Genomic DNA, 18,891 nt, shown 5'->3' on the forward strand with positions numbered 1-18,891 from the left:
AGAAATAACTCCAGAAAGAATGAAGGGATGGAGCCAAAGCAAAAACAGTACCCAGTTATGGATGTGACTGGTGACAGAAGCAAGGTCCAATGCTGTAAAGAGCAATATTGCATAGGAACCTGGAACGTTAGGTCCATGAATCAAGGCAAATTGGAAGTGGTCAAACAAGAGATGGCAAGAATGAATGTCAACATTCTAGGAATCAGCGAACTAAAATGGACTGGAATGGGTGAATTTAACTCAGATGACCATTATATCTACTACTGTGGGCAGGAATCCCTTAGAAGAAATGGATTAGCCATCATGGTTAACAAAAGAGTCCAAAATGCAGTACTTGGATGCAATCTAAAAAATGACAGAATAATCTCTGTTTGTTTCCAAGGCAAACCATTCAATATCACAGTAATCCAAGTCTATGCCCCAACCAGTAACGCTGAAGAAGCTGAAGTTGAAACGGTTCTACGAAGACCTTTTAGAACTAACACCCAAAAAAGATGTCCTTTTCATTATAGGGGACTGGAATGCAAAAGTAGGAAGTCAAGAAACACCTTGGGTAACAGGCAAATTTGGCCTTGGAATACGGAATGAAGCAGGGCAAAGGCTAATAGAGTTTTGCCAGGAGAACGCACTGGTCATAGCAAACACCCTCTTCGAACAGCACAAGAGAAGACGCTACACATGGACATCACCAGATGGCCAACACTGAAATCAGATTGATTATATTATTTGCAGCCAAAGATGGAGAAGCTCTATACAGTCAGCAAAAACAATACCGGGAACTGACTGTGGCTCAGATCATGAACTCCTTATTGCCAAATTCAGACTTAAATTGAAGAAAGTGGGGAAAACCACTAGACCATTCAGGTATGACCTAAATCAAATCCTTTATGATTATATAGTGGAAGTGAGAAATAGATTTAAGGGACGAGATCTGATAGACAGAGTGCCTGATGAACTATGTATGGAGGTTCATGACATTGTACAGGAGACAGGGATCAAAGACCATCCCCATGGAAAAGAAATGCAAAAAAGCAAAATGGCTGTCTGAGGAGGCCTTACAAATAGCTGTGAAAAGAAGAGAGGCGAAAAGCAAAGGAGAAAAGGAAAGATATAAGCATCTGAATGCAGAGTTCCAAAGAATAGCAAGGAGAGATAAGAAAGCCTTCTTCAGCAATCAATGCAAAGAAATAGAGGAAAACAACAGAATGGGAAAGACTAGAGATCTCTTCAAGAAAATTAGAGAACCCAAGGGAACATTTCATGCAAAAATGGGCTCGATAAATGACAGAAATGGTATAGACCTAACAGAAGCAGAAGATATTAAGAAGAGGTGGCAAGAATACACAGAAGAACTGTACAAAAAAGATGTTCATGACCCAGATAATCCCAATGATGCGATCACTCACCTAGAGCCAGACATCCTGGAATGGAAAGTCAAGTGGGCCTTAGAAAGCATTACTACAAACAAAACTAGTGGAGGGGATGGAATTCCAGTTGAGCTATTTCAAATTCTAAAAGATGATGCTGTGAAAGTGCTGCACTCAATATGGCAGCAAATTTGGAAACTCAGCAGTGGCCACAGGAGTGGAAAAGGTCAGTTTTCACTCCAATCTCAAAGAAAGCCAATGCCTAAGAATGTTCAAACTACCGCACAATTGCACTCATCTCACATGCTAGTAAAGAAATGCTCAAAATTCTCCAAGCAGGGCTTTAGCAATACGCGAACCATGAACTTCCAGAGGTTCAGGCTGGTTTTAGAAAAGGCAGAGGAACCAGAGATCAAATTGCCAACATCTGCTGGATCATCAAAAAAGCAAGACAGTTCCAGAAAAACATCTATTTCTGCTTTATTGAATATACCAAAGCCTTTGACTGTGTGGATCACAATCAACTGTGGAAAATTCTGAAAGAGATGGGAATACCAGACCACCTGACCTGCCTCTTGAGAAATCTGTATGCAGGTCAGGAAGCAACAGTTAGAACTGGACATGGAACAACAGACTGGTTCCAAATAGGAAAAGGAGTATGTCAAGGCTGTATATTGTTACCCTGCTTATTTAACTTCTATGCAGAATACATCATGAGAAACGCTGGGCTGGAAGAAACACAAGCTGGAATCCAGACTGCTGGGAGAAATATCAATAATCTCAGATATGCAGATGTCACCACCCTTATGGCAGAAAGTGAAGAAGAACTAAAAAGCCTCTTGATCAAAGTGAAAGAGGAGAGTGAAAAAGTTGGCCTAAAGCTCAACATTCAGAAAACGAAGATCATGGCATCTGGTGCCATCACTTCATGGGAAAGATGGGGAAACAGTGGAAACAGTGTTAGACATTATTTTTTTGGGCTCCAAAATCACTGCAGATGGTGACTGCAGCCATGAAATTAAAAGACGCTTACTCCTTGGAAGAAAAGTTATGACCAACCTAGATAGCATATTGAAAAGCAGAGACATTACTTTGCCAACCAAGGTCTGTCTAGTTAAGGCTATGGTTTTTCCAGTGGTCATGTTTGGATGTGAGAGTTAGACTGTGAAGAAAGCTAAGCACCGAAGAATTGATGCTTTTGAACTATGGTGTTGGAGAAGACTCTTCAGAGTCCCTTGGACTGCAAGGAGATCCAACCAGTCCATTCGAAAGGAGATCAGTCCTGGGTGTTCTTTGGAAGGACTGATGCTAAAGCTGAAACTTCAGTACTTTAGCCACCTCATGCGAAGAACTGACTCATTGGAAAAGACTCTGATGCTGGGAGGGATTGGGGGCAGGAGGAGAAGGGGACAACAGAGGATGAGATGGCTGGATGGCATCACCGACTCGATGGACGTGAGTCTGAGTGAACTCCGGGAGTTGGTGATGGACAGGGAGGCCTGGCATGCTGCAATTCATGGGATCGCAATGAGTTGGACATAACTGAGCGACTGAACTGAAATGCCAATGAAGTATACAAAATTGTATGTTATGTGACTTCTTCATCAATTAAAATTTGCTAGTGGTGGTATTTACCAAATGCAAGCTCAAGGAAAAACAAAAATTTCTTCTTACCTGAAATGAGAAGCTTGATTTAGGAGGCAGCTATAGTCATCAGGAAGCTCTATCAAACTATTTCTTTTTCTAGGGTACCTAGAAATATAATGTAAATGGCAGTGAGGAAATAAGCCTAGGTCAAAAACAGACCAAGTAATAGAAGGATGAATGTTTTAAAAATAATGAGAGAAAAATTCCCTGGTGGTCCTGCTTCCACTGCAGGAGGCACAGGTTCAATCCCTGGTTAGGGCACTAAGATCCTGCCACATGGCACAGCTAAAAACAAAACAAAAAACTTAGGGATTCATTTTTGCAATCTGTAGTAATTTCCACTGTTGACTAGATTTATCCAAACTTTTCGGTCTTGAATTCCAGATCTTTCATCAGCAGGTTTCCTTTCCAAATCCAACTCCTACAATTTCCTAAGACTAAATTGTTCTATTATTTCTATACTGTCTAGGAAGTAATATAAAGTAGTAGTTAAGAACACAATCTTTGAAATCAAACAGGCCCAGTTACAAATCCTAGATTCTGACACTCGACAAGCCATTGAACCTAATCCTGTATTTGCTGGTCTGTAAACTGAGAATAAATATATTATGCTCCCTCAGTCATAAGGTAGACTATCAATTTAGTAACACATTTTGTTAGGGGGTGGGGTGAGGAGAGAAACATTAAATACTCATGCTGATTGAAAAAATGTTAAATATGAATAACAGTATCAAGGAACCTCAAAGGGCTGTTGAGAACTCAATTAGATATTGAAGCATAACATAATATACTTAGTACCTAATTCATGTTTGCAAGTATTATTTTTCATTCTCACCATACTAACACAACAAAAGCCTTGCATGTATGCCCTGGGAAAGGTCATTTGAATAATAGGAAATTATTATTTCATATAAAGGTCATCTGAAATAATACAAATATGAAATTCTCTCCTTAGACCTCAATCAATTCAAATTCTGTAATTCCTTCTGTGTGCAGCAAAAATTATCTCCTCTAAAGCTAAACTTTTATCATTAAGAATATTTACTCTTTAACTTTCTATTTGTATTAACAGCATATTCCATATATTATTACACTTTATCTTATCTCTTGAATTTATGAATATAACTAAGACTATAAACTACCTATGACCAAAACCTGTATGTGTTATATATCTTTTAACTCTCCAGGAGTAATGTTAATTTAGTACCATGCTGGGGAAACAGCAGATGTCTAACAGACGCATAATGACTTTTGTGAGACTAGCAGTTCTAAAATATGTACTCATCTTTTAAACCCTTCTTGGTGATGTGAATACTACTGCCTCTGAGCACAGGAAGTGGAGCTATAATCTCTAAATCGCTAAAATTGGGTTATACATATGAGAGGATATGTTAGCATAGGTTTCAGGGAGAGGGTAATATTTAAATTGGTCCTTGAGGGAGAGATGGATTTTGATTAAGCCAAAACTTAAAGGAGATAGGGGGGCTGAAGAAAACTTTTGTTGAGTAGTCTCCAAGCATATAGAAAGGAGGAGATGGGGAAGAGGGAATAGTTTTACTTATATTTTCATTCTCAAAAGGAAAAAAAAGTGATTTACATGAATACTGTCACTACCCTCTCATTATAATAAGTAGTAGCTCCAAGAAACCATCTCTTCCTTTGCCCTTTAACAGGTATGCATTAGCTTAAGAAATAGGAGTTGGTGGTGCCAAACAATTTAAGGGGGAAAGGACAGTCACTCCAAGAAAAAAATCAATTGTAGGAAGAATCGAATTTTCAGCAAGACATAACAGAAATGTAAGAAATAGTATGCTGAGTGAGAATGGAAACAGACTAGAAAGCATACTCATCAGCTAACTACTTTTGGAAACACAACTTGTAGGGAAGGACTGAGAAGTAAAACCAACCTGACTACAGTGCTTTTTTGCTTCAAACAGTATAGTAAGGCAGGATCTGTACACCACCTGTATGGGAAGCAGAGAGAAAAGCAAATGGGTCATCACAACCTTAGTGCAATATTCATCGAGCCACCCTCACTAGACCTCTCGGCCCCTTCTTTCCATGTGCTGTCTGCTAGACTTCTTTTACCTTGCATCTTGCCTCTTCTTTCTTCTCCTTTTCTTTTCTCCCCTTTTTAAATGTCTTCCTATTTATCCTCCCCCAAATCTTCTATTATTTTCTTTTTAAAAAAGGGTTTATCTATTACTAGAAAAACATAATACCAGAAATTGGAAATAAAGGTGACAGAAAGGCTGAGAAGCCAACCAGGAGACAAAAAAGCAAGGCAACAAGAAGATCAGCCAATATCAGGAAGCTACTATCCTTGCCAGGCTGGAGGAACAAAACAGTATTTTTGGAATGGTATTGTTGGAGCTAAGGGTCAGTGGTGTATCAGATGAACCAGGACCAAAACCACCTGCACTGGCTATGCACTATAGTATCCACCTGTATGAGTTATCCTATAATAGGAGGTCCTGGTAAGGAATGTAGAACTAACAAGCTACCACCAAACAGAATTCAGGAAAATCAAAAGGAGATGCCAGTCCATACATCCCACCAACCTACCAGAATCCTTGCTGGAATCCATCTTGGCTGAGCGATGGAGGTGTCACCAGGAAGGACCCTGAGTCAGAGTGATAGGCCAGAGACACCCCATAAACTAACTCAATTACCATAAAACCTGAGACATGGCAGAGCAGTTCTCCTGAGTTCTCTTACCCTGCTGCTCTCCACCTGGGCGCCCCATCCCAATAAAGTCTCTTGCTCTGGCAGCACATGTGTCTCCTCGGACAATTCACTTCTGAGTATTAGACAAGAGCCCACTCTTGGGCCCTGGATGGGGTCCCCCTTTCCTGCAGCAGGTGGATGCTGGAACTACAGTAGACTTGTCGGGTGGGAACTAGAGCCAGAGAAGAGCTATAGCCACTGTCAGGGATGCCCCAAAAGGCAAAGAGAGGTGACCTAAACACAGGTTTCTCCCTTCCTCCTGGCTTCCAATATCCTGCCAGTGCCTCCCATGGGCTGAAGCCAACTGACAAAGGAGACTGGGAAATATGGCCTAGAGAGGTCAGTTCATCATCCTTCAGAGCAGATGATGAGGAAAGGCTTCGAGGCAAGCAGAGCCAGGAATGGTACAGACTTTGCATTTCAAACTTTGAATTTTTAACATTAAACTAGAATGGCAAGCTAAAACTCCAACAATATAAAAATAAAATTAGTATAACCTACTGTGATTGTACTCGACACAGAGCACGGTACTGATTTTTTTGGATCCATCTGATTCATTTTTATCACACTGGAAATCAAAATACCTCATGAGAAATGAGGAAACACGGAAAAGCACCCAAAAGAAGAGATGAGAACACACAGAAAGGTGGCCAGAGATGGGCAGACATTCACACAAATCCTGACTTGAGCATCAGGGAACAAGACACCAATTAAAGAAAAAGGAGAAAAGAAAAGGGGAGAAAACTGAAAAGACTAAAGGAAATCATCAGTGTGATACTGTGACTGATAATGTTAAAAAAAGAGATGAGAAGCCACAAATGGAATTACTTGGGCTAAATCTATGTCTATCAAACCAAGACTGAACACAAGTATGAGGGCTGGTAGCTAGGAGAACTCACCACATTTGGAGAGTTTCCAGGTTGGTGAACACGTGTCAATTTGGGGACAGTGGTGTGCTCAGGGAGTGTGGAAGTTCTGCTCCCTTTTCCCCATACCTTACCCTGTGTATCTCTTCTATCTGGCTGGCCCCGAGTTATATCCTTTTATAAAAAACTGATGCCCTAGTAGGGAAAACGTTTCTCTGAGTTCTCTGAGCTGCTCTACAAATTAATCACGCTATATAACCTTTTGGCCAGCACAAGAGACAGCCTGGATTTGTGATAGCCTGGTTCTTTCTGAAGTATGTGATGTTGTCATGTTTTCAGGACTGAGCACTCAGCCTGTGGGATCTGACACTATCTCCAGGTAGATACTGAGCTGAATTGTAGGACACCCAGCTAATGCAGAATTACTTGTTGGATGTGTGGGAAAAACACCCTCCCCAAGTGTCAGAAATAGATGTCAGGATCTTTAATGGGGGAAATAGAGTAACACGATGAGAACTGACTATTAAAACCATGGTGTATGTCAATTATATCTCAAAAAAAAAAGATGGAAAATGGTGGTAGCAAAGATAGGGTTAGGAAACTAGAGCTTTGAAGGGTAGAGAGTAAGCAAGCAGAAGGGTCAATTAAGTGTGGGGGTAGAAAGAAATCTTTAATAAAAGAAAAGCACACTTCCCCATGGGAAATTTAAATGGATACATTTTTGAGTTACCAAATGACTTTTTAAAAAATTAATATTTTTTAATTGAAGGATAATTGCTTTATGGAATTTTGTTGTTTTCTGTCAAACCTCAACATGAACCAGCCATAGGTATACATATATCCCCTCCCTTTTGAACCTCCCTCCCATCTCCCTCCCCAACCCACCCCTCTAGGTTGATAGAGTCCCTGATTCAGTTTCCTGAGACATACAGCAAATTCCCACTGGCTATCTATTTTACACATGGTAATGTAAGTTTCCACATTACTCTTTCCATACATCTCACCCTCTCCTCCCCTCTCCCCATGTCCATAAGTCTACTCTCTCTGTCTCTATTTCTCCACTGCTGCCCTGTAAATAGATTCTTCAGTACTATTTTTCTAGATTCTGTATATATGTGTTAGAATATGATATTTATCTTTCTCTTTCTGACTTACTTCACTCTGTATAATAGGTTCTAGGTTCATCCACTTCATTAGAACTGACTCAAAGGTGTTCCTTTTTAGGGCTGAGTAATATTACACTGTGACTTTTATTTCCTCCTCAGTCACCTTTCTAAGATACGTGCTGCCATATGAGATACACTGCTACTGTTGCCCTACTCTGGGTTCTTCTGATGCTTGACTGTGACTGTATGGCTGCTGACAGCATGACTTATCCTCACTTCATCACCACCTCCAGCCCATTTAAACTGGGATGAGACAGCAGCTGTGGGGAACTTAAGCACAACGATTGGCAGTCATGGTGGAACAAGTAGAAATCCTGGTGGCCCATTAGTGAAGTCACTCAGTCGTGTCCGACTCTTTGTGACCCCATGGACACAATGACCCCTACCAGGCTCCTTTGTCCATGAGATTTTCCAGGCAAGGGTACTGGAGTGGGTGTGTGAATTATGAATCTTGTGTATTTTTGCCACCACCTTCAATCAATGGTAATCAATCTAAAAGCTTAGCAAGTATTTTAAATTTAAAATTTCCAAACTGTATAATAATCCAATAATGATATTTTATCCCCACAGTACCTCTGGAGGAGGGGCCTCACAGTATCCCAGTATTTCTGGAAAAGCAGGAACAAATTTGTGGGTAAAGATAAATAGCTACAGAGTGCATTGTACTCTCCTTCTGCAGCATCTACAAGAAAACAAAAATATATTTAATAAGTACATTATTCTTACCTGGTCATCCTGTGTCTAGAGTTTCTTCATTATTTATGCTCATTTCTATACTCTGCCTATACAAAGTATACTTTGTACTCTGTAAAACTGTGGGTGACAAATAGGACACAGTGATCCTTTTAAATCTGATTTGAGTCAGTGTCCTGATCAAACTTCTCCAATGTCAAACCACCTCCAAAATACAAAGTACAAAAGTGCTTATCGTGGCAAAAGGCCCTACCTGATCTGATTTCATCTGTTACCTGCCTCCCCCTGTTCATTAGGCTTCAGTCACTCATCTCTACTATTGTTTGATGACATCAAGCAAACGCTTTGCATTTACTGTTCCTTCTGCTTACAATACTCTTCCTTCAACTCTCTATCCAATTCAACACCATGTCCTTTTCTGATCTCTCTGCTCAGTCTCCTCACAAAGAAGTCTTCCATGACTCTGCCCCAGCATTCTCTATTCTCATGACCTGCTATATTTCTCTTTGTAGCAATTACCACCATTTGACATTATACTATATGTATTTATCTGTTGGTTTATATTCCATCTCCTCTCAACAAAAGAAAGGACTTTATCTTATCCATTGCCATATGACAGCACCAACAAAGTAACAAATTATTTTTTAAAGAATGAAAACACAGATCTGTGCTGACAACCACTTGGAAAGAAAGCAGTATCCTATTTGTACAGAATCAGAATAAACAAACCTACATCTAATGAGCCCTACTGAACAGAGTTCAAGATAAAGAACCCTGTTAAGGCTGACCTGAGAAAAGAACAAAAGAAAGCATCTCAGAGGAAATTTGATGACTCTTCCAAAATCATACAAACCTTCTGATTTTTACCCAAACAAAGCCACAAGGAAACCTTCTCTACCTTGATGTAGATTTAAGGCAAGTAAAGAAGAAAGGAAATTATTCTGTTACTCAAATACCCAGGGCCTCGGTTAACACAACAGGCCTTTCCCAGGAGCATTTTATTTATTTCATAATAGTTACAGTCAAGTGTTCAAACTTCAAGAAACAGAGTATATTATAAAGCCAAACAGTTCTCTTTCTTTAAGGCCAATCAATCTTTGTAATTTCTTGTCTGTCCTATACTGCATGAAGGCATTTTATAAGCTCAAATACAAAAGTTATACATCGATAGGAGCCATGAATAGGTTTTGTAGATTATGAGGCTAATCTGGTGTCTGAGCTCACCTTTTACCCACACCGGGGCAGGGGCACACATGTTTGGAATGAACACTGATGAAAGCGTGAGGAATAAAGAAGTTGTTTTGCCTGTTCTCACCCTTGAGGTTGAAGGTAACAAAAAAGTTTCTTATTTACCAATCTGTGATTTCATTTTCCTACTTACTGGTAAACAGTTCTTCAGGTGGAGTTACTCCAAGTAAATAGTGGAAAAACAATGCAGCACAGCGAAGATACGGGATGATGCCATTCTTCAAGGAGACCCATAAATACCAGCCAGGAATACCACACCCAATGCAGCTGAGAGGCAACAATTCCAAATGGAACAGAATACAAATCAGATGAACACCCAGATTGTAAATACATCCCCTTTCAAAAACACATCTCAGCATTAAATAATGTTTTATGCATTAACATTTAAACATTAAAACAAAATATTTAACTAGCTATAGCTTCAGTCTTTAAATCTCCTAACAGTTTCTTAAAGCAAACCACAAATCTTGCATATTTTATGAGGTAGATTCTTAAGGCAAAGAACAACTTTTTTCTTTTTCCTAACCCTTGTAATGAAATGTGGTGCAAATGCATTTATCAGTAACTAAGCAAAGCAGCTAAATTAGCTTAAAAAATTTAATATTTTCCTGACTTCTATATTAAAACTGGTGATTTTCAGGGCAGTGAAACTAATAATCTATATGATACTTTAATCTTATAACACAAAGCGAACCTTAATGTAGACTATGGACTACATAGTTAATAACAATGTATCAATTCTGGTTCATCACCTTAACAAAGGTACCACACAAATGAAAGATGTAATGGAGAAACTGGTGGTGGGAGGGAGGAAATGGAAACTCTTGGTTACTTTGCATTCTCTAAACCTAAAACAGCTCTAAAAAATAAAGTCTATTAACATAACAATGAATACACATATGCTGCTGCTGCTGCTAAGTCGCTTCAGTCGTGTCTGACTCTGTGCGACCCCAGAGACAGCAGCCCACCAGGCTCCCCCGTCCCTGGGATTTTCCAGGCAAGAACACTGGAGCAGGTTGCCATTTCCTTCTCCAATGCATGAAAGTGAAGAGTGAAAGTGAAGTTGCTTAGTCGTGTCTGACTCCCAGCGCCCCCATGGACTGCAGCCTACCAGGCTCCTGCGTCCATGGGATTTTCCAGGCAAGAGTACTGGAGTGGCGTGTCATCGCCTTCTCCAAAATACACATATATTCAGTACTTACACTGAAAAAAAGTTGACTGATGAAGACGAAAACAAAGAGGGAAACTTGGCAGCAGATGATGCTCAGCAGAGCACTCTATTGCACTTTTGGTTTTAACCTCTGTGTTATCAATATATTTCACATATTACTCACAACAGCCTTAAAAAAAACTTCTCAGTAGGTAAGTGTATTAACTGTATGAACTGCTTTAAAAGGACAACTTATTTTCAACTTTTTACATTTATTTAAAGTTTAACTGCTGCATCTTGTTAAAATTCTATCATCTTTTGCCTATATTCCTGTAACAGTTTATAAGAATAAAGATGTGTCAAAACTTGTTTTCAGTCTCGGAAACAAATGAACGGGTAATTTTTATTTGTTGTTATTCCAAAAACCTTTAACTGATTTTTAAAAACTGGAATTAAAAAGGTTCAAGAGATACTGTCAAACAACTGAACAAAGATGTGGAATTATAAAAACAATACTGAAATAGACTGGACTAATGGGCTGTTACTCACCCACTTGTATACTGAGAAATTTCTGCCAAGAAAGAAGATGCAGAACGAGCCTCTTCACTCTCTTCCTGTATCTGTGCAAGGGGGACGCCTGAAAAAGAAATTCTGAAAGATAAATCTATGAATTTACTATTCAATTTATTAGTGAAATCTCAATTTCAGAATTCCCTGGTGGTCCAGTGGTTAAAACTCCATCTACCCATGCAGGGGACACGGGTTCGATCCCTGGTGCAGGAAGATCCCAAATGCCGTGGGGCAACTAGGCCCGTGCACCACAACTACTGAAGCCCAAGCACCTAGAGGTCATGATCCACAAGAGAAGTCACCACAATGAGAAGCCCATGCACCACAACTAGAGAGTAGCCCTCCACTCACTGCAATTAGACAAAGTTTGTGCACAGCAATGAAGACCTAGCGCAGTCCAAAATGAATAAAAATAAATAAATAAGGAGTTCAGTATTTGTATATGATTTTTCGATTTGAGGTAAATTTTATAATGCAATAAAATACATAAATATTAAATGCACCATTTGATGAAGTTTGACAAATGCACACACACATGTTAACAATATCTTTTAAAATTAATAAACTATTTTTTAAAAGCAGTTTTAGGTTCACAGTAAAACTGAGTGGAAAGCACAGATTTCCCATCTACCTACTGTTCCCAAACACCTACAGTCTCCCCAATTATTAGCACCACTGGTATATTTGTTACAGCCTACAATGATACATCATTATCACTCAAAGTCCCTAGCTTACATTAGAGATAACTCTTGCTATTGTACATTCTATGGTGGTGGTTTAGTCTCTAAGTCGTGTCCGACTCTTGCGACCCCCATGGACTGTAACCCTCCAGGCTCCTGTGTCCAAGGGACTCTCCAGGCAAGAATACTGGAGTGGATTGCCATTTCCATTTCCAGAGGATTTTTCCCACCCAGGAATCGAACCCCAGTCTCCCATTGCAGGCAGATTCTTTAACGACTGAGCTACGAGAGAATCCCTGTTCATTCTATGGGTTTTGACAAATGTATAATAAGTTGTACCCACTATTATTGTATCCAGCAGAATAGTTTCATTACCCTGAAAGCCTTCTGCACACAACCTATTCACCTTTCTCTCCCCTAACCCTTGCCAATCCCCACTTGTCATTTTACTATCTCACAGTTTTGCATTTTCCATAATGTCATATAGTTGGAATCATACAATATGTAGCCTTTTCAAATATGCTTCTTTCACTTAGTTGTATACACTTAAGAGTCCTTAAGTTGTATACACTTAAGATTCCAGCCATAGGACTGGAAAAGGTCAGTTTTCATTCCAATCCTAAAGAAAGGCAATGCCAAAGAATGCTCAAACTACTGCACAATTGCACTCATCTTACACGCTAGTAAAGGAATGCTCAAAATTCTGCAAGCCAGGCTTCAGCAGTACGTGAACCGTGAACTTCCAGATATTCAAGCTGGTTTTAGAAAAGGCAGAGGAACCAGAGATCAAATTGCCAACATCTGCTGGATCATCAGAAAAGCAACAGAATTCCAGAAAAACATCTATTTCTGCTTTATTGACTATGCCAAAACCTTTGACTGTGTGGATCACAATCAACTGTGGAAAATTCTGAAAGAGATGGGAATACCAGACCACCTGACCTGCCTCTTGAGAAATCTGTATGCAGGTCAGGAAGCAACAGTTAGAACTGGACATGGAACAACAGACTGGTTCCAAATAGGAAAAGGAGTATGTCAAGGCTGTATATTGTTACCCTGCTTATTTAACTTCTATGCAGAATACATCATGGGAAACGCTGGGCTGGAAGAAACACAAGCTGGAATCAAGATTGCTGGGAGAAATCTCAATAACCTCAGATATGCAGATGGCACCACCCTTATGGCAGAAAGTGAAGAAGAACTAAAAAGCCTCTTGATCAAAGTAAAAGAGGAGAGTGAAAAAGTTGGCTTAAAGCTCAACATTCAGACAACTAAGATCATGGCATCTGGTCTCATCACTTCATGGGAAATAGATGGGGAAACAGTGGAAACAGTGTCAGACTTTATTTTTCTGGGCTCCAAAATCACTGCAGATGGTGACTGCAGCCATGAAATTAAAAGACGCTTACTCCTTGGAAGGAAAGTTATGACCAACCTAGACAGCATATTCAAAAGCAGAGTTATTACTTTGCCAACAAAGGTCTGTCTAGTCAAGGCTATGGTTTTTCCAGTAGTCATGTATGGATGTGAGAGTTGGACTGTGAAGAAAGCTGAGCGCTGAAGAATTGATGCTTTTGAACTGTGGTGTTGGAGAAGACTCTTGAGTCCCTTGGACTGCAAGGAGTTCCAACCAGTCCATCCTAAAGGAGATCAGTCCTGGGTGTTCATTGGAAGGACTGATGGTAAAGCTGAAACTCCAATACTTTGGCCACCTCGTGCAGAGTTGACTCATTGGAAAAGACTCTGATGCTGGGAGGGATTGGGGGCAGGAGGAGAAGGGGATGACGGAGGATGAGATGGCTGGATGGCATCACCAACTCGATGGACATGAGTTTGAGTGAACTCCAGGAGTTAGTGATGAACAGGGAGGACTGGCGTGCTGCAATTCATGGGGTGGCAAAGAGTCAGACACGACTGAGCAACTGAACTGAACCGAACTGAAGATTCCTCCATGTCCTTTCATTGCTTAATAGCTCATTTCTTTTTAGGACTGAAGAATATTCCATTGTTTGGATGTACCACAGTTTATTTATCCATTCACAAGGACATATGGGTTGCTTCCAAGTTTTGGCAATTATGAATAAAGCTTCTATACAGACCTGTGTGCAGGTTTAGTATGGACATAAGTTTTCAGTTCATTTGGGTAGGTATCAAGGAGTGTGACTGCTGGACTGCATGGTAGGAGTATGACAGTTCTGTAAGAAACTGCCAAATGGTATCTCAAAGTGGCATTGATTTTCTTCCTGCCAGCAAAGAATGAGCGTTCCTGTTGTTCCACATCCTTGCTAATATGAAAACACTGTCAGTGTTTTGGATTTTTCCCATTCTAATGAATGTATACTGGTATCTCGCTGTTGTTTTAATTTGTAATTCTCTAATGACACAGAAAACGAAGATCATGGTATTTGGTCCCATCACTTCATGGGAAATAGATGGGGAAACAGTGGAAACAGTGTCAGACTTTATTTTTTGGGCTCCAAAATCACTGCAGATGGTGACTGCAGCCATGAAATTAAAAGACGCTTAATCCTTGGAAGAAAAGTTATGACCAACCTAGACAGCATATTCAAAAGCAAAGACATTACTTTGCCGACTAAGGTCCGTCTAGTCAAGGCTATGGTTTTTCCAGTGGTCATGTATGGATGTGAGAGTTGGACTGTGAAGAAGGCTGAGCACCAAAGAATTGATGCTTTTGAACTGTGGTGTTGGAGAAGACTCTTGAGAGTCCCTTGGATTGCAAGGAGATCCAGCCAGTCTATTCTGAAGATCAGTCCTGGGTGTTCATTGGAAGGAATGATGCTAAAGCTGAAACTGCAGTACTTGGGCCACCTCATGTGAAGAGTTGACTCATTGGAAAAGACTCTGATGCTGGGAGGGATTGGGGGCAGAAGGATCAGGGGACGACAGAGGATGAGATGGCTGGATGGCATCTCTGACTTGATGGATGTGAGTCTGAGTGAACTCCGGGAGTTGGTGATGGACAGGGAGGTCTGGTGAGCTGCAATTCATGGGGTCACAGAGTTGGACACGACTGAACAACTGAACTGAACTGAACGGAACGACACCTGGAACTGAACGGAACGACACCTGATACTGAACATCTTTCCATATATTTGCCATTGGGATATCTTCAGTGGCAAGGTGTCTGCTCAGGTTTTTTGTCCATTTTCAATGAGGCTGTTTGTTTTCTTACCACTGAATCTTAGTCCTTCGTATATTCTGGATAACAGTTCTTTACCACATGCATCTTTTGCAAATATGTTTAACCAGTTTGTGGCTTATTTTCTAATTCTCTTGATAATAATCTTTTGCAAAGCAAAAGTTCTGAATTGTAAGAAGTCCAGCTTGTCAATTATTTCTTTCATGGATTGTACCTTTGATGTTGTACCTAAAAAGTCATTGTATCCTCAAAATCACCTAGATTTTCTCCTATGTTATCTCCTAAGTTTTATAGTTTTGTATTTTACATGTAGGTCTAAAATCAATTTTTAGTTAATTTTTGGGAAATGTGTAAGATCTGTGTCTGTGTCTTACATGTGGGTATTTGGTTGTTCTAGCACCATTTGTTGAAAAGACTGTCTTTCCTCCATTTGTCTTCATTCCTTTGTCAAGGATCAGTTGATTATATTTATGTAGGTGTATTTTGGGCTCTGTTTTGTTCCACTGATTCATTTATCTGTTCTTTCAGTAATACTACACTGTCTTCATTCCTACAGCTTTCTATCAAATCTTAAAGTCAGGTAGTATCAGTCCTCTGTCTTTGTTCTTCTCCTTTAAGACTGACTTGGCTATTCTGAGTCTTCTGCCTCGCCAAATAAACTTATAATTAGTTTGCTGATAATCAAAGAACAACTGGCAGGGATTCTGACTGGGAGATTATTTGGTTTATATTTAATTTTTCCGAATTTACTTTTGTGTGTCTTCCTTCTCATACTGAAAATTCAGTTCCCAATGGCATTAACACAATTACTTACTTGATTTAAAAATTACCTAAGATAATTTCAAAATAATAATATTAGTACCACTGATACTACTAATTGAGTTCAAATTAAGATTTTTTTTTTTAGTTCCTCCATTATCAGAATATATCCTACTAGGAAAGTACAGTTCAAATACTGTTTTTTAAAGTCACTAAGCAATTATTTTCTCATTCATTTGTTATTTTCAACTGTCAAAAAATTATTTTTGCCATTCAGATTTGTTTTTGTTAAGTATAATTAGAGTTCTAACATCAACTACATTAAAAAAAAATTCACAAGAGTCTTTGCATAAATTCTCGTACTCTTTACTTTGTAACAGAGGTAACTATTTTTTGTTTTCCATTTATACTTCTGTCATTTCATTTATTTAAAAAGAGCAAATATGAATATATATAAACATATATATGCATAAATACACATAAAATATTTTATACAAAGGTATTATACTATAACTTCTGCTCTGTACCCTACTTTTTTTCACTTAATATTCTAGAGGTCACTTCTTTTATTCATTCCATTTTATAGCTGCACATCATTCTAATATAAGGGTACACCATAGGTTATTCAACCAATCACCCAGTTTTTTGTTATTCCAAATAATGCTACAATGAATAATCTTATGCTTATATTCTTTCATATTTCTGCCAGTAGAGCTTCGGGGTAGATTCTTAGAAGTGGGACTGGTGGGTCAAAAGGTAGATGTGTATTTAATTTTGCTAGATACTATTCTAAGATCACTTTAATTATCTGTCCTCTAAATTATTTGAACTTTCATTAGCTATTATTGACCACTGATACTCAAAACTCAATTCTGCTTTCTATTAAGAGCAGAATCTAAAAGGACAACTATACCACAATTCCATGATGTTGTATTACCCATGTATCTTCAAACAAGGATATATATATTTTTTCTTCCAAAAAATATTCACTGAGTTCTTATTGGGTGTAACAAAAGTTGCTAAACATTTGAAGTTTATGAAGGAAGATTCTGAAATTTGAATGTTCCCTATTTAAGAAGCTTACAGTAGGGATGCAGGAGCAAGGAGAAGCAGGGAAAGGAGTGGAAGAGCAGTATGATATAACTATAAAACAAGACACCAAGTGATAAATGCTATAAAATGAACCAAGTACTATCATTCCAGCTGGAGGAATCGACAATGTTTTATAGACAGGCTTATCAAAAGGCTCAGAGTATTTAGGCAGGGACAACCATTGGAGAGACTAATCTCCAACCTTGACCTTGAGGAATTGAAATTAAAAAAAAGAGAGAGCGGGAAAAGCAGATCCAAATGGCTTCCCTGTGTACCTAGAGAATAGCTGCAATGGAGAGAATCAAGTGGTTTAGCTAATTATTCCTGTCACAGTTCTACCTTTCCCTTTAAACAGCATTCGTAAAGAAACAAATGAACGATCACTCAATAAGAGACATAATACAGAATGGTTAACCACAAGCACAATTAATTTTCCCAGTAAATCACAGGCAAATGTTATTTCCATTTAAGAACTGATGGGAGCTTTACCTGTGTCTATGGTAAGAAGTATCTGAAGCATGTGTGCCATGGTGATCAAATGGAAGAGATAAAGGTGGTTATAGGAAGAGCTAACTGGTGACGGCTGCAGATCAACAGCATCATCCCAGTACAAGGACGGGAATGCTAACACAGTACCCACCTATGAGAGAAAATCGACATCAACATGGGTAGCAAAAGGACCAACACAAGTTACTCTCATAACTAAATGTAAAGAATATAGGATCCTGTACCATGTGTGTTTTTAAATAACCACGATATTTTTCCTAATTATTCAACAGGATATTTTAGAATATCATATACCATAAACAGAGTCTAAAAGCCATCATCAAACAGATTTATCCCTTTGCTGAGTCTACTTATTCTAGTTCTAGGTAATGGTCTCAACCCTGTGGTTTTAGGGGATTCAACATTACAACCATTTGGGGAGCTCTTAAAATAACATTGATACACAGGCCCCACCCTAGTCCAACCAAATCATAATATCAGGGGTAAGGTCCAGTTACCAGCATTCAAGATTTCCATGAGAGATTTCAAAAGACAGGGGTGACAACCACAGGGTAGAGGATACTGGCTAACCTTGCATCCACAAAGTCTATGATCCTAACCTTACTATGGCTCTCTAGAAAACTTGTCTTGAAGGAATGAAATCGTCACAGAGATGGAAAAACTGTACAAGAAATTCACAAAACAGTTGTCACTAACCATAGGTGTTTGGGGGAACACCTAGATGCGCCTATGGCCTGGTCCATATCACGAATAATTAACAATTTTAAGACAGCTCACACCATTATTCACTGCTTATAATGTAAACAAGTTGAGAAAAAGGGGAAGGGGGAAAACATATTATTAGAAAAAGTCTGCCTGTATAGACACTAACTAAATTTAATCAACTAGACTACAATCTATTATAATGTAAAGGGTAAATATGGTTTCATTTTTAAAGTGATTTTGATGCTCTCAATCAAATCTGTATCTATTTGTAAAGGGAATGGAAAAAAGAGACTAAACTTTCAATGTCAGTACTTATAATCTTGAACAAAGAGCATAAATTTGAATGAGGAAAACACTTATAAACTTGAGTTACTTAAAAAGAAAATTTACTGAACACTTACCAAAACATGAAATAGATCTATCGATAGAAGGCAAGGTGTAGCTTCTGATTGCAGGTTAGGAAGAACAACTAAAAAACAAACAAAAAAACCTTAATGTAATTCAGCCAGTAATACAGCAATGCAGTTAAGTGTAACACAACATACTAGCCTCTA

At 38.9% G+C, this 18,891-nt stretch overlaps 1 protein-coding gene across 1 annotated transcript in view; it reads right to left on the reverse strand.

Moving 5' to 3' along the window:
• Positions 1 to 18,891, reverse strand: part of UBR1 (ubiquitin protein ligase E3 component n-recognin 1) — a 166,626-nt gene that overhangs the window by 24,232 nt on the left and 123,503 nt on the right. The window contains exons 38-44 of the mRNA XM_069596070.1: positions 18,739 to 18,806; positions 17,615 to 17,765; positions 11,414 to 11,501; positions 9,848 to 9,981; positions 8,347 to 8,455; positions 4,922 to 4,978; positions 3,042 to 3,119 (exon numbers count right to left, since the gene is read on the reverse strand). Of these exons, the coding sequence (XP_069452171.1) occupies positions 3,042 to 3,119; positions 4,922 to 4,978; positions 8,347 to 8,455; positions 9,848 to 9,981; positions 11,414 to 11,501; positions 17,615 to 17,765; positions 18,739 to 18,806 (685 nt within the window). The remainder of the gene's footprint in view (positions 1 to 3,041; positions 3,120 to 4,921; positions 4,979 to 8,346; positions 8,456 to 9,847; positions 9,982 to 11,413; positions 11,502 to 17,614; positions 17,766 to 18,738; positions 18,807 to 18,891) is intronic.

This window comes from Ovis canadensis, chromosome 7 (genome assembly GCF_042477335.2).
Source record: "Ovis canadensis isolate MfBH-ARS-UI-01 breed Bighorn chromosome 7, ARS-UI_OviCan_v2, whole genome shotgun sequence".
Classification (NCBI taxonomy): domain Eukaryota; kingdom Metazoa; phylum Chordata; class Mammalia; order Artiodactyla; family Bovidae; genus Ovis; species Ovis canadensis.